Raw genomic sequence first — 21,992 nt, forward strand, 5'->3', positions numbered from 1 at the left:
CCGCAAACGCCATGCTGTCATTGGTCTCTGAGATGAAATGAGCTCGTTCTGATCTGTGGGTGCTTAAAACGAAACTGACAAAAACGCTATTATATTCGTGTGTACATTTTTCTGTTATTTGGTCTTGTGCACAATATGTCGCATGTGACAGTAGCTATCCAATATTGTTACAGTTATAATACTTTGTAATGTGAAGGTTTCTGAAGACATTATAACGAACATTATAGTGATTTTTGACCCACTTTAGTGCGTCTTTTTATATAATTTCACAATTCCATTTTCTTTGAAATATGGTTAAAATGTACTACTGAATATATTGACAAGTATTTGTAAAACAAAAATATACTTTACTGTCATTTTTATTGAAAGTTGTATGTCATATATTTAATTTAATTTAGTACAAATAATATAACTTTAAATGTAATTTGGAATGCCACACTATGGTTAAAATTAATATCAAGTACTTAACATGTGCTTAAAGCAACTCGATTTCTGTTTATATATTTAAAGCATGACACATGATTATTAAAACAATGATTTTATGTTAAAAAAAGAAGAAGAAGAATACATACATTAAAGTATACTTAATACGTGGAATTTTATTTCATTATATTTTATATGTTTAAGATTTGAAATGCACATTTAGTACAATTAAGCACACTAAATTTTTTCACAAGGATATCTCGTATTAGCTATAATTTATAGGAATATGTGTAGTCTGTAATCTTTTGACTAATTCCTTCCTGGGCCTTAGATCTAGTCTTCCTCAGTCATTTTAGTCCAAATTGATCAGTCAAGTTTATTACACTGCAGTATAATAATTAAGCTGTATTAGTGCTGATCTTTATTACCTCCTGGATGTATGAACAGTGGCACTAGGCATGTAAAATATTCTGGTCTTGCCCCTCTGATTGATTTGATCTGATTTTACTAATGAATATCTTGATTAAAAGTGACACTCCTTTGGCTCTAGTTCTGTGGGACTTCAATAACTGACTTCATTAAAAGTGCAATGGGAACATAGTCCATAGTCACAGTGGAAACAAGCTGTTAACTGACTTTGATTTGAGAAGAATACCTTATAATGTAAAATAGGATATAGAATATATCCTATATAGAATGTATATATATATACATATATCCTAGCATAAATAAAGCATTAGTTTGACCAATTTATTTTATTTTATTTTAATGCATTTGAGGATACGGTTCCACAAATACTAACTTATTTGAAAATTAGCTAACTAAATAAATCTCAAGTTCAAAGAGTAAAAAAAAAATATATATATATATATATATATATATATATATATATACACACACACACACACACACACACACACACACACACACACATATATATATATATATATATATATATATATATATATATATATATATATATATATATATATATATACACACACACACATTCAGCAGTACGTTAACCATATTTCAAAGACAATGGAAGTAATTATAAAATTACACCAAAAAAATTGACATAAGTCCTACTTAAGTGGTTCAAAAAAGTACTACTCGAAAGTTCCCACATATAAATTTAAATTAATATATTTGCATTGCAATTGACTGTAATTAACATTACATTTAGCTACTTAAGCATAGCTTATATTATTCCTATACTCTTTTTTTTTTTTTTTTTTTGTTAAAGTTTACTTCTTTTTCACAAGGGTTCCAAAGAGATATTCCTTGTCCTGGAGCTTCTCATCACTCTGAATGCATTTTTGTTTCGTCATGAGTAAAAGAACAGTAAAAGAACAGTCACTCTCCTCAGGATGGTCTCTCAAGAATGACGCTGAAAAAAGAGGGCCGGACTCCAGCTGTTTTGGCTTTACACCCACCGAAGGCAGCCTCAGATATCACACAGGAGAAGCCAGACTCCTCTCAGACTGGAGGACAGCTGCAGGAGGATGGGCACGGGCGAGTTCATGTGCGTAACGCTGCGCGGCGGGGCACCCTGGGGATTCAGACTCAGCCAGAGCGCTCAAGACCCTCAACAACCAATCCAGGTGCTTGAGGTGAGACTACAGGCTACTATCAGGATGATGGGGATTTAATAATAACACAGTTTATAGTAGGACGGCAGCGTACCTAGTGATGATGATGCATATCCATCTGTTCTTTTATAATGAAACACTAAGACCCTGCTGGTTTTCTGGTCTTTAGTTGGGGTTTTGGCTTTTTTTTTTTTTACTGGCCAGATTAGAACGCCAACTGATTCATTAGATTTACACCAGCTTGCATCAAATAAAACAAGCAGCTTTATTTGGCTCTTTTCAGCCAGTTTTGTCAAATTTACTGTATGATACATTTATGCATCGTGAAAGTTTTGTTCTTGGATAGAAGAGGGTTTAGTATACATTTTAGTTTGCGTGTGTATGGTGATTGTAACCACAAAGCTGGGCCTATATATTGTCAAAACTTAAGGTTTTATATAAATGCAGTTCTCTTGTAGAGTTAAATAGCACAAAACAATTAGGATGAACTGCCTTTGCCGGACATTTGTGTAATGTTGAGTTGAGTTGGATTCTTGCATAATGACAACATATCTTAGGGGCCACCCGCAGAGTTCAAATCGGCCTGTTGTTTTGATAAATGTTCACTGGCAAACTTGTTTTTCTTTAGCTGAATTTAACAGGCAGATCTGTGCTGCGTAGGCTCTGCTTGTCTCAGACTTGAGCAAGGGTCCTTATATGGTCACAGCAAAGCTAACAAAGTTTGCTGGCCAAGTTCATGCAATCTGTCATCCCTCCCATAGATATCAAGAAACTAAACTGTTCGTTTCCAGCAGCTGGAATTATTAGGAAACATTGATTTAGTGATAATGTGCGAATTAGTAAAACTTCTTCAGCAAATTGTGTGAGTGTCAACTTAGAACATGTGAATATTTTGAATGTTTCAAGTTGTATTCATAATGATTTATATGAAAATAATCAGCACAACCTCTGACCCCATGGAGACGTGATTATACTTAAATGCTTTGTTTATGTAACAGCTAATTTAAATGTTCGTCAAGGCTATGAAATATGATATTTAAACAGAGGGCAAAATGTTTAAGCAATATAATGCTATAGCGGGAGTGCTGTTGTACTGAATATTAGCACATCCGTGATTCAGAATTTAGTGGGAGTTTTCTATATATTTTTCCAGGCTCAGTGGTGAAATAAATCACTTTCAAACAGAGAAAACATTAAGATTTTTAAAAACCCATATTGTTTTGACTACACTCAGTTACTCACACCAACAATTTAGGCCTAATATTTAATATTATGCATTTTAATTGCATAAAAAATTTCCATTAATTTGGACTGTGCAGTTTAAATTTAAATTCAATTTTTTTAAAGGTACAGTTCACCCAAAAAGTCAGTTCTGCCTTCATTTACTCACCCTGAAGTTATGGTTTAAACCTGTATGAGTTTTACTGACTTCCATATACTAAAGTATAAAGTCAATGGCTACCGTCAAATATATATATAATTTTTTTTTTCTACAGTGTACCTCTTCACATAAAATAGAAATAGATTACAGAGTGTTATACAGGTTGCTTTTACAACTTTGAGTCCAGAAGTGTAACTGATAATGTGGAGCACACCAAAAGTAATGCCCTGGTTAATATGTATGGTAATTATATAGTTACTTGTCAGTACAACTGACCAAAAAATAACAATAACAGACTAGATCTGAAGTCACCCAGTGGGCATATTGGATGATCAGTGTTGTTTACCCAGGTAAGTAAGTAATCATTTATTTCTAAACTGAAAACCTCATTTATTTGCAGCTTCAGAAAATGTTCAAAATATAGTCATATTTTACAATTCAGTAAAACATTAAAAGCCATTTAGCATGGTTTCAGTCCTTGTAACGCTCAGCTTTGAGCATGGATGCTTCTAAATAACTTCTAAACAGATGCACTCTAAAATTCAGCTCTGATGAATAAAGCTCTGTTGGTGTTTGTGTATATTTTATTTTCTGCTAATTTTATTAATATGGTCCTTGTTATAATAAATCATACTTATCTATCACTTTCAGGTAAACTGATATTCCACTGTTGACCAGTAGGGGACATACAGTATATACTGTAGGCTTCATAAAAACACCGTAATTGAACTGCAACAGCAGAATTATAAATAATGAATATTATTTTCATTAACATTAAAGGAATAGTTCAACCAAAACTGAAAATCTACTGAAAATGTATTCCTCATAAGCTTATCCGGATGAGTTTTTTTTTTTTTTTTTTTTTTTTTTTGATTTGGAGAAATGTAGTATTGCCTCACTTGCTCACCAGTGGATGCTCTGCAGTGAATGGGTGCCGTCAGAATGAGAGTCCACACAGCTGATAAAAACATCACAATAATCCACGCCACTCCAGTCAAACAGTTAACATCATGGGAGGTGAAAAGCTGTGTGTTTAACAAGGAACAAATCCATCATTAAGATGCTTTTAACTTTAAACCGTCACTTCTGGACAAAATAGAGTCCATAATAATACATAAAAATGCTTCCTTCAGTGAAAAAGTTAAACCTCTGTTGTCTCGAACAAACTGTTTTGGACTTGTAAACAGTGCTTGATCTGTGCATATTTCTCTCCTGATTCAGATGAGACAACCTTTTTCACTGGAGAAAGAATATTATGGGAAATATGGACTTGAATTTTAATCTGAATAAATGATTTGAAGTTAAAACATTTTGATGGATCACAGTTTTTCATAACATAATAACTGATGGACTGGAGTGGTGTGGATTACCAACCCAATCTCACGGCAATTCGTAAATTTTTCACAAGGTGGCTTATTCGTACGAATTCGTACGACCACACTCGAACAAATTCATACGACTGTTGCCAAATCGTACCTATTTTACACATGAATTTGTACGAATGACCTACACCTAACCCCGCCCCTAAACCTAACCGTCAGTGGGGTCGTACAAATTCGTATGAATAAGCCACCTCGTAAAATACGTGCGAATTGGTCGTGAAACAGTGTTGGGATTATTTGTGGATTATAGTGATGTTTTTATCAGATGTTTGGACTCTCATTCTGACGGCACCCATTCACTGCAGAGGATCCACTGGTGAGCAAGTGATGTAAAGCTAAATTTCTCCAAAACTGTTCTGATGAAGAAACAGACTCATCTACACCTTGGATGGCCTGAGGGTTCGTAAATTGTTATTTTTGGGTGAATTATTCCTGTAATAATAACCTAATTAATATTAATCCAGTGTAATTTTAATCCTGATAGCAATGTTTTATATTAGATTGTTTCTGCTATTGTGCTGAGATAATTTTCTTTTTCAGATGTTTATCATTTCTGACTCTATGTTTTCATGAGACATATGCGAGCTCACACTTTTAGCTGAGCGGTCAAATATTTGCCTGCGCTATCACAAGAGCGCTTTAGCTGACAATATAACGGTTCTCACAGATGCGTGCTTCTATGTGTGTGGAGCGACCCCGTGCTCTTCTAAGTCCTCCAGAAGACATAACTTTTACCTGACTCATCTAAGAGCAAACTCAGCAGAGAAACATGCCTAAAAACAACATATGGCATGAAGCTGAGAAATACTGTTCATGGTTAACAGCTGTTCAGTGTGATGGTGTTCAGTACTTAAAAATGGTACTTATTATGGAAATAACAGATTTTAAAAGATTTAAGTGCATGTTAATTCTAATTTAATTGAAATCCATTTTTGTTTAAATGCATATTAGATTTAATTAGCTGAACATGACGTTTTAACCATTTAAGTAGGACTTAAGTACATCTTTATAATGTCTTAATTCTATTGTATTTGAAATATAAAGTGTACTGTTGAATAAACTTATAAGCATTTATTCTAAACTAATATATACTTCAATGTTGTTTCTATAGAAACGTTGTATGTAAAAATGTATTTGCAATCGCAAATTTGTAATAATGTTAAATACACTTAACTTTTGCTTTAGTATGCTAGCTAACACATTAAAATAAGTCTACTTCTTTAAAACACTACAAAACTTTATTAAAACAAAATGTACTTTAAAATAAAACTACTAATGTAACATTATTACAAACTGTACTTTTTAAGTCTACTTAAGTATGTTAAGAATCATAGTCTTGAAAGTGTATTACATTATCTGCAAATACACACACACACACACACACACACACATATATATAGATAGATAGATAGATAGATACAGTATATATATTTTTTTAATATACACTTTTAAGATTTCAAGAGCAAGTGCAAATTCAGTTCTAATAAACACTTAACTTTTTCACAACGGTTATTCTGCATTAGTTTATCTGTAATATGTTTATATATCATATATCTCATACTGTATAAATCTGCTGCATTGTGTTTTAATGGTAAAAGCCTTTAGTTTTCTAATGGTCTGTTTTTATATTCTGTCGTACAAGAAGAGCACATCATGGATCTTTTGGCAAATACAAAGAGACCAATGCGAGTTCATTAAAAATACAGATTGCTACAGTCTCCTTTGAACATGCACGTACAAAAACATTTTCATAATGAACCGTCAGACCTATGGACGGCATCCAGTAAACTGTAGTAAAGAGTTATGTTTGAACTTAAGTCATTTAGCTATGAACACTACAGTTGGATTCACTCCTGTGCGCTGTGGTACACTGCTAACCAACTCACCCAGCATAAGTATGTGAAAGTCCACCCTTTACGGCTAATGTGGATTTAACTATGGGAACATGACAGTCTGTAGACCACCATGGTTCAATTTACCTGAAATGTCTTTTGGAAACCCTGAAAGATAATTGCTTTAAGCTGTAGGAGACAGAAGTAGCCGAGAGAACTTTCCAGCACGCTGCATTTACTTTACAGTGTGGTTATGGGAACAAAACTAATTGTGCTTTTGACTTTCTCTTCAGAAAAGTAACATTTAAAATGTACTTTTTTGTGCCAAATAATGTGTAATTTCAACATCCAAGTAACAAATGCCCTGAAACACAATCAGCATCGCTTTCAAACAAAAGATGTTGAAAAAAAGTGTTGAATAACGAATGCTTATGGTTTCTTTGAAGCAGCAGTTATTCAAAACTTATTTTTCAAGATTTTCTGCAATATTTGCACGCGCCCTTCCCACTTTTAAGAACTTACTTTATTTTATTTTTGTTCAAGTTCATTCTTCTGTATCACAATGTATGCAGTGTTATTAAAAAGAATTTCCTCACTTTGGAAATCTCCTTATGCTGAAAACCTAATATATATATATATATATATATATATTGTCAGATGACATAAAATGTGTCCCTTGTGAAATGCACTTAATTGCACTTAAATGCACTTTTGGTGTACTTCATGCCTTCAAAGTATATAAAAAAACTTTAATTGCAGATATTATAATCTTAATGAAATAAAAGGTAACTTAAGTATACTTAACTACACTTTCACAACTGTTTCTTAATCCACTAAATACACATTTATAATGTAAAAATTCCAATTATCATTAAATCTAGTTTTTTTATCTTTGAATTTTTGTTAATCTTTAAAGGATTGCACTTATTTTGATGTGTTCAATAACATACTAAAACACATGCAAATGTATATTATATTCAATTAACTGAACTTTTTAGAAAAACATTTTTTTGACCCACTCAAAGTGATAGTGCACCCAACAATGAAAATATTGTAATTATTTACTTTTTTTCTGTTGCGCACAAAAGCAAAAAAAAAAATTGAGTAACCTACCAGTTGTTGGTCCCCGTTGACTTGTATAGTATTTTTATCTTCCATACTATAAGTCAATGGCTACCAGCAACTGTTGGATTACCAACATTCGTCAAATAATCACCTTTTTTCAACATAAGAAAGAAACTCATACAGGTTTGGAACAACGTGAGAGAGAGTAAAAAAGTTTAATTTATATATTTTTTTTTGTGTGGGGGGGGGTGAAATATCCCTTTAAGTAGAACTTAAGTCTTTATATGTCATTTCATAATTAATATTCTATTAGCTTTGAAATATGGTAAAAGTGTTCTGTTAAATGTACTGTTTTTAGATTTGAAGTACACTACAAGTGAACATTTAATACTATTAAGTACACTTATATACAGGAGACCAAGTGCACATTTTTAATTTATACAGTGTCTTCTCATAAACAGTATGATCTAGATCTACAGTATTTATTTAGCCAAATACCATAAAAGGTGAAGCTACATTTCTATTGTATCTTTACATAAACTAAAATATATAATATTCAGTATTTATATGATGTATGCCGGTTTTATCTACTACATGTAGTGTTATTCATCTATGCACTGTTAAAAACAAAAGCATAAATTATTTTACGCAGAAAAACTTCATCCAAAATTGGAGAAAACATCAAAGAGTGGATATTGCAATCTGCATTCAAAAGAAAATGTCCTGTTTGTTGTCACCCCTGAAGTTGAAACTGTGGTCACAAGCACGATTGCTAGATTGTTCTTTCCTCTCCTTTTTTGGATGAGGTTTGTGTTCAGATCTGCTGTTACTTGTCCATCTGAGCAGCGATTATATAGGCTTCGTTCCTCTGAAAGCCCTTATACGGTGACCAGAGCTGTTCTCCATCTCCTCTACAGATTCATAATAATCCCACAGCTCCACTCTTTTATTCAATTAAAGAACATTGACCTTTAAACTGGGCGTCATGCCAGTGGCTTTATAAGGCTTCGCTATTTTTAAGGATTGTCAATGTGCAGCATAATAGATTGAGGAGCTGTTTTTTGGCCACATTGTTAATGAATTTAAATAGGAAATATCAGTGTGTGCTGTGTACAATATTTACACCATGATGTGTTGTAAAGCTACAGACGGCCAGCTGTGTGTTCATGAAGAATCTTCTCCTCTCTCCATCTAAATATTTAGTAGAAACTTTCTGCACATTATTAATACTCATCATGAAAGGTTTGTGAGTCTCAGATACTGTATTTAGTACTGTAGTTTATTTTTCATCTCAGTATCATTTTAATGTATTTGAATGGGCTGTCTTTTATTCACTGCACACTGCCCTTTAGTGGTGATTAATAGGAACTGTGGAGTTTTTTGTAATGTGTTTTGACTAAGGTGATTTTAACTAAAGCTTACATCGTAATGTTGTCATCTGTCATTAAACAGTATGCACTAAATATGCTATTTAACATCAATTTAAAATTCAGAACCATTTGAGGTGTAGCATAAACTTTATTTACATGATACATTATTGTCCCTTTTCTCAGATTTGTCAAACAGTAGGGATTATTATTATTATTTTTTTTTTTTTTGCAATTTGTTCCAGTTATGTGGGATTCGGACAAAGAGAGCTTATGAATCATCATAATTGTTGGTTGGAATATGATTTCATGCACTAGAAAAGCAAAATCTCCTTGAGATTTAGGAGAGGGGCTGGGGACAAATTGAGCTTACCGTTTCCGGATATCGATTACAGTAAACCACCTAAATGCAGTTGATGCCAAACTAACTCAACTGAATCAACAATTTAACAAAAAGTAAAACATAACTGTATGTTTTCATGTTTTTCATGTTTTTGTGAAAATCCATAAAAAGCATACTATCCCACATTTTTGATATTCACAAAGTACACTATCTGCAACAGATAATCATCATTGTATGTAAAGTTTCGGTCAGTCTTTTCTGTTGTCAAAACAAATAAAACATGCAAATGTATTATTTTCAGTCTGGCTTGTGCATATGCGTGTGTATATTTGGTGAGCTGCGATACTGAGGAACTAATCTCACAATTCCTGATTGAAATTGCTCTGGTTTAAGATGTGACCTCAGAAGGCATGGCATGACATCTGTAGTTTCATGATCTTTGGCGATTTATTTAAGAAGTTTATTTTAGGTGAAGGTATTTATCACTGGCAGATGGTCATAAATAGATTTGTTCTTGTAATGCTGCCATTATATTTGGGAATGGCTTGCAATGCAATTGTCCAAATAAACAAGGTCATCTCAGGACGGAATTATTCTTTCTTACTTTCTTTCATGAATCCTACATTAAGACTTGCTAGCTTTCAATAATACGTTTCAATAATACCATGTGCTAAATCAAGCAGAGAGACTCTACAATTACAAGGCAGTCTTAGACGAACAATCGCTCTGCTTTATGACTTGACCTTCAAGCTGAGTTGATTTGTGATGATCTCAAAGTTACAGATGGCTGATATTAAATCTAAGTGTCTCTGCTTCAGTTTGCGAGGCTAATGGCTCATAGACCTGCTTTGGCCAGGAGCACTGTTTAGTCATTTGACATGCAGCTGTTGTGATGCGTAAATTAGAGACACTTGGTCTAAATTAAGATACACTGTCTACGAACCAAGGATGGGCTTATAGTTCTTTTTTCATCCATGTACAGTATTATACATGTTCGCAAAAACAAAAAACCTTCCCCTTAAGCTACTATGATACTTTTACTAAATGCATTGTTTACATTTTGTATTTTATACATTACAATGCATACCCTTATTTGTATGGTCAATGATATCTAATAAATGCATGATTATTATCTATCTTATAGATAGAGGATGGTAGTCCCGCTGCCGTGGCTGGATTGTGTGAGAATGATGAGCTGGTGTCGGTGAATGGAAAGCCTTGCTCAAACCTCAGTCTCTCAGACGCTATTGATCTCATTGAGGCCTCAGCTGACTGTCTACAGCTGCTTGTCAAAAGGTATTTTATTGCTTGGACAAATGTTCCTTGGTACACTCTGGTTGCGTCTTTACTTTAATTTGTGCATTCGTTTTTTTTAGTCCAAAAAGAAATAGCTTTTTCATTTCAAACTAGAAGCATTAAATCTTAATGCAATATTTAAGCCCCATCTCTTTTGTCATTCTAGACCAATTGCAATATATTCTGATGCATGCATTACATTTAAAAGCTGTCTGCATTGTTATAGTTTATGAAATGTCTTGTTTATCTTTACCTTTGAAATAACAAGCATGTATCAAATCACCCACTATGTACTCATGAAATCAAAAACAGAATATCTTACCTAGATTCATTTACATGAATTAGATACATATGTGATACACAGAAATGGTAACTGAAAATGAAGTTAGTTTTGTTATTTCTAATAAATGATTTGCTTGATAAGGATCTCTTGGGGTTTATAATGGGTGGATTAACTGCAAATGTGTGATTTTAAATATGTGATTTACTATGATCCCCTCTCTGTAGATGCTGTAGTCCACCTCAAGAGAGCTTTGAAATGGTTAGTACCACTTTTCGGATCCCTTCTCCATCCAGGCCTCAGGAGCCACAGGAACTATACACCTCTGAATACCAGGATGAAGCATATTATGGGGAGACAGACAGCGATGGAGGGTGTCCTGTGGGGACTCGATTGGTCCGGACACAAGTTAAAATACCTGCTTCTTGGAATAAAAGTACAGGCATCAATGCCCAGGGTGGTGGAGACACCCATTTGGATGTAACTCCTGGATCTGTGGTCGAATTGCAGCTCTCGCTCTCCAAGTCCACCCTGGAAGAGCCAAACTGTACTGCATTGGGCAGTGCTTATGGAGCTGTGGGAGACATCTATCACAGAAAAACGGATGAGAGTGTCAACTATAGCACCACCGCATTTTCTTCAGGTAACCCCCTCTACATACCCCGACAAGACCGGCAACCCCTTGGTCAGCGGGGTGTGTTGGTTAGCAAACCCCCTGATTTGACAGGACAGGTTGAGGTGACAGTGAAACAGTTATCTGGACGCAGTTCAGGAAAGGAGGGGGTAGAGGGCAGTCAACAGTTGGATTCTGCTGGGGAAGAAGGAGGGCACATTGAAGAAGCTCCCACCTCCTCATCTGTGTCCTTTGGACTTCCCTCAGAGGAGTGGGACTCCGACTCGGAGAGGGAGGTCAACGAGCCCAGCAAGCACCGGGCAAGGCACGCCAGTAAGTAACATCTGATTTTCAGTGTGTTTATTCTTATAGTGTTATATGGTATCTGTTTGCAAGAATAGCTATAGTTTCAAAAGCTTATCATTTTAAAAGCTCAAGTTATAGATATAACATTAGTGAACTGACAAAGTCAGCCGATGATTGCTTGCACTTCTATTTTGTAACGTCATAGTTCAGAAAAGGTTATGCACAATTCATGTAATATGATCGGTATTATGTATACTGTTAATGATTTGTGAGCAAAAGCATGAATACATTTTTAAGTAATACTTTAAAAATCAAATGTATATTATGGTTTTTAGATAGATAGATAGATAGATAGATAGATAGATAGATAGATAGATAGATAGATAGATAGATAGATAGATAGATAGATAGATAGATAGATAGATAGATAGATAGCAGTAAAGAGTGGGGGCTCACAGGGTGACATGACTGGTAAAGTTAAGAATAAAACATGGGCATGCTAATGATGCTTGCAGAAGTGCCATTTGACAGACATCAGCATGTGTGACTCTGGCCTGTTACCCGATCCTTTAAAATTGGCCATCTTAGCAGCACTGAAAAGGAAGGAGTACTCATCTATGGTTGTCTCCACCTTGAGATTGGAAAGACAAGAATCAGAAATGTGGAATGTCTTTATTCTCTCTTGAGTTTTAGCCAAACCTATTTTGAAAGGACTGACGCAGGTGCCTGGTGGGAATGTGGGGCTTTTACAGTACTTCTACGAATATCGACTGGAATAGGGTAGGGTGTTTTATTTATTTTTTTCAGCTTTTGGGGCTACACATATGGGCTTGTATTAGTACTCTGCCACTAGCAAGCCCACACAGTGCCCCAGGGCTATTTTTACTCCCTCTTTTTTCTCTGCTGTCTGCTATTGGCTCAACCTTAGTAACATGCTCTAGACACATTCACAGCTGTAACTGGCTTATGTTAATGTCTGGATGTTATACATGGATCAGAGGTTAAGTTAATTGGTGATGGTGTTCTCAAATCTCTGCTTGGATAATGACTTATTGGGCCATTGATAGTAATGTGGGTCAAGGGATTTGTAAATTACATTTAACTCCAGTTAAACCTAGGAGCTACCATTTTATTAGCGGACAAGTCATGACTCTCTTAAAATATTTGTTGATACACATTGTCATGCATTTTAATTGACATAATCTGCAATGAATACAGTGTATAACCATTTGGTTTAACATTAGTTAGCCGCAGGGTTCTTAGTTAATACATGTATTTTCACAGTTCAAGTCCTCTCATAATTAAATGACTTATTGGCTGCTCACATAACAGTGCTATTTATATGCCACATACACAGTTCAGTGATTTAGGCCACCAGGACCAACCATGTGCAATACCCCATTTTTATGACCTCACCCGCCTCACTCTTTACCTGTGACCTAAACTTCTAATTTTCTCATTCTTAGGGGTCCGGCGCAGTGAGAGCCTTTCAGAGAAGCAGGTGAAAGACGCCAAGTCCAAATGCAAGCGCATTGCTCTCCTGCTGTCAGCTCCTGCCCCCAACCCTAATAACAAGGGGGTGTTGATGTTTAAGAAGCATAGACAAAGGGCCAAGAAGTATACACTTGTAAGCTACGGTACTGGTGAGGACGAGCCAAATTATAAGGACGACGAAGACGACAAAGAGGAGCAAGCTGTTGAGTTCACTGTTCTAGCCACAAGTGAAACAGAAACTGATGAGGATTTCTTTACCAATGCCTCAAGTCAGAAAAGCATTGTAAGGTTTGATTGGGATACTGGATTACTTGAGATAGAGCGCAAGCTTGACAAGCAGCAGAATATGGAAGCACTACCTGATACCAAGGGGAAAGGAGCCCTCATGTTTGCCCAGCGCAAACAGCGCATGGATGAAATAGTAGAAGAACATGAAGAGATGAGACGTAAGGGGATCCCTGTTGAATCAGTGCAGGAGACTGAGACACATAAAGCATACCAACACACGGAGGATCACACTTACATGAATGCACAAGAGAACCAGAATTACATTGATGTAAATCTACACCACAGCTTATCATCACAAAAGCAACAGCAACAACAATATCATCAGTACCAAGAACAGTACTATCAACAGCAGCAGCAGTATCAAGACTACCAGCAGCAGCTACAATATCAGCAACAGCAACATCAGTACCAACAACAACAAGACTACCAGCAACAAAATATTTACCAGCACATGCAATCATACAATCAGAAACAAAACTGCCAACAACAGCAAGTGCAACAGTATTCACATCATATGAATGGCATGTTTGATCAGCAAATGCAGAACGAAATGCAGCCATTAGTCACAAACAGGATTGCCAAACCATTTTCAGTTGAGAATAGAGTGGCTGCTCCATTTTCCTGCCAATCAAGTGCAGATAACCAAGAACAGCCTGGGTATACATTGGGACAAGGTGAACAGATTGCTTCCCGTGATGAGCGTATATCTGTACCTGCTATCAAGACTGGTATCTTGCAAGATACAAAGAGGAGGAGTGCCAATAAACCTATGTTCACTTTCAAGGAGTCCCCCAAGGTTTCACCTAATCCTGCTCTTCTGAATCTTCTTAACAAGAATGGCAAGAAGGCAGGATTTGAGTCTTGTCCAGAAGAAGATTATTTAAGTTTAGGTGCTGAAGCCTGCAACTTTCTTCAGTCTCCTAAGATGAAACACAAATCTCCACCACCAGTTGCTCCTAAACCTCACATTAACCCTGCTTCTCCCCCATGGTCAATTCAACAAGAAACTATTGACCAACCCAGTGTCCCGGCACCTGCAGAAGCTCCAGTCAGAGAGGCTGATGCTGCTCCTGCCCCTGCACGTGAAATGGGGGCCCCAGTATTGTCTGAACAAGAGCCTACATTGGCCCCTGAATCCCATGATGTTTCACACAGTCCTGAACAACTACATCCAGATAATTCCTGGAAACAACCAGAATCTCAAATGAAGCTGAACCAGCAACCAGAAACCTGGAATCAGAAACAACCCCAGTTGCAAATGAATTCTGCTCTTCCTGTGGCACCACCTGTTACACAGTCAGATCCATCTGTTAGATCATGGGATCCAGCTCCAGCTCAGCATCATCAGCAGATTCTAGTAAGTACTTGGAGTCCAAATGAGGTCCAATTGCAAGTCCCATCCCACCCGTCTCAAACACAGCCACAGTGGTCGACACAGTCTCAAGGTTCTCCAGATGTACAATTGCAAGTGCCTTCTAAAACACAATCCCAGCCTTGGGTAACACAGCCTCAAATTTCACCCCCATCCAAACATCAACCACAGCCTCAGCCCCAAATCAATTCTTGGGCACCAAGTCCAAATCAGCCAACCCCACAAGCTCCATTGGCTCTACCACATGAGCCAGCACAACCATCTATCAATGTTTGGCAACAAAATCAAGCCCAGGAACATCCAGCCTGGACCCAAAAACAACAGATCCAACAATCCCAGTTCATGCCACATTGGACATCCCCCCCTCAGCAACAGCCACAGCCTTCTTGGGCTCAACCTCAGAGGCAGTCACAGCCCCTGGGTTCGCAGGCCAAACAGCAAGAACCAATACGGCCATCTGCAAATACATGGACTCAGCCACAGAGTCCAATTCAAGCACAGCCCCCATGGGCTCAGCAGACTCAACCACCACCTCATCCCTCACCACCAGTGCAGCAAACCATGAATCATTGGACACCAATGCCAGCCCAGTCCCAACCACATCTACAGTGGGGACAAGAACCTGTTACTCAACAAGATACTCAACAAGTGATGAACTCTTGGACACCTGTACAGAATCAAACTCAGCCACCTTGGACTCAGCCCCTCCCACCAACTCAGCCTCAGGCACATCCTCCATGGGCACCGAAACCTCAACAGCAGGCAGCACAGCCACCTGTGAGCCATTGGGCACCACCACAATCTCAGTCTCAACCAGCTTTAAATGCCTGGGCACCCCAACACCAGCAGAGTTCAGTTGGCAGCATTCCTGAAAATGAAAACCAGAAGTTGCCTCCCCAACCAATCAAGCCATGGAGTCCAACTCAGACCTCTCAGCCCACTCCTCCACGACGAATGAATTCATATACCACTGGAACAAAAGCACCATCTCCTGTTCCAACAAGTAGCACTATGTCACCCTCTGGTTTTGGTTCAGCATTTGAGATGCCAGCCTTGAGAGGGAAAGGAGCTGAACTGTTCGCCAAGAGGCAATCCAGAATGGAGAAGTACATTGTGGATTCTACCACAGTGCAGTCGAATAAGGCAAGACCATCTTCACCTTCTCCTTCTTTGCCACATTCCTGGAAATATTCACCCAATTGCAGGGCTCCCCCACCATTGGCATATAATCCAATTCATTCACCGTCATATCCACCAGGTGCTATCAAACAGCCAACCCCCTCTAGCCCTTCAACAGCAAACAAGAACAAAAACAAAGACAAGCAAAAACCTGCCCCAAAACCTCTTCATGTTCTTGATGTCATGAAGCATCAGCCCTATCAGCTGAATTCTTCCCTTTTTACCTATGGCCCAGCAGCAGAGAAACTTGCTGCAGAAAAGGAGGCAGCTGAAAAGCTTGCTGCTCAAAAAGTAGCTGAAGCTCAGGCCCAAGCCCAAATTCAAGCCCAAGCTCAGGCCCAAGCCCAAATTCAAGCCCAAGCTCTAGGTCCACAAAATCAAAACCAGCAAGTAGCATATAACCAAGATCCTCCCCCTTATGGTTTTATGCCACAACAGGCCCAGCAACCCTACGGGATGGCTGGTCAGTCAAGTATGCATGATGGCCTTTACCACCAAGCACCTCCTAATACATATCAGCCTGCTTTAAATAATTATCAACAACATCCTCAACAGGTCCCATATCAACAAGAATACAACCCCCAACAAGCTTACCAACAACCTCCTTTAAATCCCTACCAACAAGCACCAAGCCCTCCATACCAACAGCCCTCCCCACCCTCCTATCAGTCAGGTCCTAATGCAGTATATCAAGCTGGACCTGCACTGGCTTACCAACCAGCCCCTAGTTCTTATGTTGTGCCATCTTACCCAGTAGCAGCAAGGGCTGACTCTGCCTCAGGAGGCAGTATTATTGCTGCTCCAAAGCCCAAATTTTCAGCCAAGAAAAGTGCTGCCCAGGTGTGGAAGCCAAGCACTCCTGAAAAATAGTTATGTTGTAGTGATGTTTTTTCTTCAGTGTTGTTACCTCACACATAGAGCAGAAACACACTTCCAAACAGAAATACTGTTACAACAGACTTTTAAAATCTGCCAGAACAGAACAGAAGAGGGCATAAACATTTCAGAATTACATCACATGGTCATTTTACAAAAAAATTATCTGCCAAGTACTTTATGCAAATACATTTTTTAAAAGCTATGAGTAGACTTACTTTTGGTCAAAGGGAATCAGTGTTGATTGAGTTTGAGAAGAGAAACGAATGTTAATTATGAGGGAAATATTTTGACAATATTTCAAAATATTTGAAAAAGTGACATAGAGAGGCATAATGGTCTGTTATGAGGGCTACTGTACTGAGTAACTTGATTTGCAATATCACTTAAGGATATAATCCTTAAAACCAAACCAATGATATATAATCATATTTAAAATGTGCTTAACATGACTTCCAAAGGACTTATGGAGTATCAAATTTCATACCAGCAAGTATATGATAATACATTCAGTGTACAGACAGTAATAAATATATAAACTGTCCAATGATAGTTGGAATATAGAAGTAAACAGTGTATTAACAATTTCTGGCAGAGCCAATGGTGCAAGGAGAAACTACATGTATAACACAGAGATAGAATGTATTTCAGTCTCTATTTTACATAGTGAAGTTCATCTCTCACTTTCTGAGGAAAAAAAACATAGTTATATTTATAAATGATAATTAATGTTTCAGACTTTCTTCACAACAGAAGAAATGAATGTACTCAGTATGTGAGGTTTTTTTCAAGCAGGTTGAATAGTGTCAATATTTTAATGTTTAACAGCTGATACATAGTTTGAGAGCTCCTCATTTTTACGTTTTATTAAAATAAGTAGACTTTGTTTAATTTCTTGTTTATTTTTTGAGGGAGAAATAAACGTTCAGGGTTTTTTTTCAGTTCTACTAGAAAGAACATCAAATAAACAGAAATAGGAAGTCAACAAGTTCATTTTTAGTTTGACTGCAATCTTCTGTTCTTTTTTGCTGTCTTTGTTCATTTCTTTGTGTGATGTTTTCTTCATAGTACACTATTTGTAAAATGTAACACAGTGTCATTAAAATGACTGTCTTCAGTTCTGTGTGTTTGCTTTTGCATGTACTTCTCTCACTTCCATCTTTCCAATCATTTGCAAGCATTTTTTTTTTTTTTTGCACCTCTCACTATTCTCACATTTCTTTTAGAAAATCCTATTCCTCATCTTTTAGTAGTAGATTCCTTGTCAGTTAAATAAGGTAGGTAAAATAACAAGTGTCATTATTCATAAATAGTCAGCAAATAGAGTTACTTAGATGTAAATGCATTTCTCTGTTATTAAAAAAAAGTTTTACAATAGCCAGTCTATCCTAATAAAAAGCATTTAATATCGGGTCATTTTAGATTGCATGAATCCATATATTTTTGTAGTTGTATATAAAATTATATTTCTGTTATTATTTACATCCAATTCGGTCCTACTTCCAAAAATATTATATGCATGAGAGTAATTATTGTCTACATGGAAAAAAATCTATAATTATTTTGCCTAAAATTAGAATGGCTAAAGGCAAGCTAGAGTATGAATATTGTTCTAAATTTGGGCCTGTGCCGCATCATACTATTCAGGAGCTAGACATACTTCATAATTGGGGAAAAGTGGAAATGATATGAACGAATGCCCTGCAAGGCTTGCTCCAGGAGCTATATCTGGAGAAATGTGATCTCTGGTCCCATGATCTGAAATGTGGGAGAGGAGAGCACTTTGCTTTACGGCACCTGTCACTTTTATATCACTTTAGACTGATTCGTATATGTTTTTTTTTACAAAACATCAAAAGTAAAATGAAAAATGTGCAACATCTGCATGACACCCATATTTGTCAAAACTAAGTCAGACATTACTGGTTTAAAAAAAATCTTAACTATTATTTATTTAACATATTAGCAATACTGGCTTCTTAAAATAATACATAAAATGTTTATTGTACAAAATAAATAAATGTATCCGTTTTTTTTAAATAACATATTTTTTGACATCCATTATTCTTAGTCAGCTTGGTTTAAACATACCACAAATTCACTCAAATTAATGTTATCAATTCTATATTTTTTTTTAGCTCAAAACGTCACATTGTTTGTTTTTCGAGAAGCAAAGAGCCTAGATAGTTATTCAAAATGGTAAAATGACTCATCTTGCAATCTGATTCCCCAAATAAATTGTAGTAATAAGTGCCCTACAAGAGCATATCATAACCAGATGGTGGCAGCAGGACCCTTCTTGTTTAGGGCCACTCGGTTCATTCTATGTGGAACCCTGGTGGAAAATCTATTTGTACACCTGCATATATATCAGTGATCCTTCCTATATCTGATAAACGTTTCGCAACAATGATTGTTTATCCACACTGTTTTAAATAAATGTGTTTGCTAATTTCAGGCACTTAGGAGTTCATCCTTGTCACCACCGGTCAGACATTCAGCAGCGGTTTTCAATCCCAGGTCGGTTTCATCTTCTCCATCACCCAGACCTGCATCCCAAATCACTTCCGTCCGGCTACCTGTGGGACAGACCGCCCGGTTGGACAGGGGTCACAAGCCACCCACCCCTTGGGAAGCTGCCTCACGCCACCCACTGGGGCTCGTGGATGAAGCCTTCACATCAATGGACATTCAGCAGTCCATTGCCTCCAACCTGCGCTATGCTGCTCAGAGTAAGCTCTTACCTGAGCCTCCAGCTGAGTGGAAGGCAAAGGTCGCATATGAACCTCCGCCAAAAAACCAATCATCTTTGACTTTTCTGTCCCCAACCAAGAGCACAGCATCGGCACCAGCTGGTCCCGTCCCATACAGGTCACCCTTTAGACAGTGTCAACCCCAAAGGTCAATGACAGAGGCTAATCTCGGGCCTTCACAGGGTGGTCCGAATGAAATGTGGCCTCATAGACTGAGATTCTATAAAGCCAAAGATAGCAGTACTCGGAGACTCTGAAGGAGAGCCGGGAAACCCTTTACATGTAAGTGAAAGTGAAATCAAATGGGAATGAATTTTGCTGGAAACTGAGAAGTTGATACGTAAAGACAGAGAAGTTGATATTGCAGAATGAGGATCCATGAAAGTCTGAAACAGAGTGTTACAGCGTGATTTTGAAACTCACACTTAAAATAATCACTAATATTGATCAGTGAGTATGTGTCTCCTTGTGAAAAAGAAGCACACTTTAGCAAACTTATGAAAAGACTACTTGTTACAGGAAAAATATACTTGAAAATTAAGGCTGACAAATATATAAATCGCATTCAAAATCTAAGTTTGTGTTTAAAGTAGTTTGTTAAAATTGTAATATATTTCTATTTATATATAATATAAATCATATATAAATTCGTGCTGTCAAATGATTAAACGCATTCCAAAATATTTTTTTTATTTACATAATATATGTGTGTAGTGTATATTTATTATTATATATTTATTATATTTAATATATAAACGTAACATATTTTTCTTATATATATATATATATATATATATATATATATATATATATATATATATATATATATATATATATATATATATGTATATGTATATACATGCATGGATGTGTATTTATATATAGATATTAAATATACACAGTACGCACACACATACTATGTAAATAAAAAAATATTTTGGATCTGATTAATTGTGATTAATCATTTGAAAACACTATTTTAAATATGAATACATATATGGAAATATTTCATGTATCTGTGTAATTATATATACATATAAATATACACAGCACACACATACAATGTAAACACAAACTTTTATTTTGGATGCGATTAATCGCGATTAATCGTTTTGACAGCCCTATTTAAAATATATACTTAAGAGGGAACTGAATCTAATGTTTTTGGACTCTTAACTGTATTAGTCAAATGTAGTTTTTGACCCAAGTTAGTAGGACACTTTTAAAAGTGTACTTAAGTGTGTTAAGAAACCTAGTCATTAACATACACTCTTTTAAAGTACACTTAAGTGGCCTTTAATTTCACTAATATTATATTTTCTGCACATTCAATACAATCAAGTGCACTTATTTTTCAAAAGGGTCATGTATTAAGTTTTAAAGTGATGGACTAATGAATGTGGCAAAGTGATTGTGCATGATACTAAATACATGCTAAAGAAATAACAAAACATTATTGATCTTCATGCTATGTAATGTAAATGCTACAGTAGTGCGTGACTGTTCAGTGCATTTAATTGCAAAATAACTGCAAATTTTAAATTATTGCATTAAAATAATTCACTTGTAGTGGTCACAGCTAGAATCAGTATCTGAGTATTTGAGTGTTTGTTCTCAAATTAGAGAGAAAGAGAGAAAAAAAACTAATTTTGTTTGTGTAATTTTGTAAGCTTCACTTTAAAAGATTAAATCATTCTTCAGTGACCCTTCACTACATGCCCTGTTGTGCCAGATTCACTCAAACAAATTCAAACTCTGTTTTGCTCTTAAATTCATAAATGCATAAATAACTGAACATCCTTTGCAAGCTGTGAATGCGGTCACTTTTTTAACTTTCGCATGTAACCATGCATTCTTTCTTTCCACTTAAAAATGATGTTAATTTCTACTATGTGAGTTGTGCATACTTATATTTCTTTATTCCATGACTGAAGATTTCTAAGATAAGGATATCAGTAAGATAAACTTTGACGTGTTTGATTTATAAATTGTCTTCAAAATACAAAAATATTGGTGCATCAGTATTAAGTGACTTGTCTGATTTATACTTTCTACAGCTCCAATTTCTGTATGTGGCTAACGTCAAAACTGTGCTTTGCACTTGTATTAAAGTAACGTTAAAAAGCTTTCTGCTGTAGTTGTTTTTTTTA

General features: G+C 36.2%; 1 protein-coding gene across 3 annotated transcripts; it reads left to right on the forward strand.

The window, feature by feature from the left end:
• Positions 1 to 1,879: 1,879 nt before the first annotated feature.
• LOC113051822 (synaptopodin-2-like) lies at positions 1,880 to 20,449 on the forward strand. 3 transcript variants are annotated; one of them, XM_026215946.1, is made up of 5 exons: positions 1,880 to 2,036; positions 10,530 to 10,681; positions 11,189 to 11,907; positions 13,347 to 16,177; positions 19,548 to 20,449. In XM_026215946.1, exons 1-5 carry the CDS (start codon positions 1,929 to 1,931, stop codon positions 20,097 to 20,099), a joined length of 4,362 nt encoding a protein of 1,453 aa, XP_026071731.1. In that variant the 5' UTR covers positions 1,880 to 1,928; the 3' UTR covers positions 20,100 to 20,449. The 3 variants fall into 3 exon arrangements, with proteins under 3 accessions (XP_026071731.1, XP_026071730.1, XP_026071729.1); XM_026215945.1 differs by lacking the exon at positions 19,548 to 20,449 and adding an exon at positions 16,550 to 18,206 and having other exon boundaries at positions 13,347 to 16,519; XM_026215944.1 differs by lacking the exon at positions 19,548 to 20,449 and having other exon boundaries at positions 13,347 to 18,206.
• The last annotated feature ends 1,543 nt before the right edge of the window (positions 20,450 to 21,992 follow it).

Source organism: Carassius auratus, chromosome 32 (genome assembly GCF_003368295.1).
Source record: "Carassius auratus strain Wakin chromosome 32, ASM336829v1, whole genome shotgun sequence".
Taxonomy (NCBI): domain Eukaryota; kingdom Metazoa; phylum Chordata; class Actinopteri; order Cypriniformes; family Cyprinidae; genus Carassius; species Carassius auratus.

Coding starts and splice junctions, on each gene's coding strand:
- LOC113051822 (XM_026215944.1), top strand. CDS start 1,929: ATGGGCACGGGCGAGTTCATGTGCGTAACGCTGCGCGGCGGGGCACCC. Junction 2,037..10,529: donor AACCAATCCAGGTGCTTGAG/GTGAGACTACAG, acceptor TCTATCTTATAG/ATAGAGGATGGTAGTCCCGC. Junction 11,908..13,346: donor GCACCGGGCAAGGCACGCCA/GTAAGTAACATC, acceptor TCTCATTCTTAG/GGGTCCGGCGCAGTGAGAGC.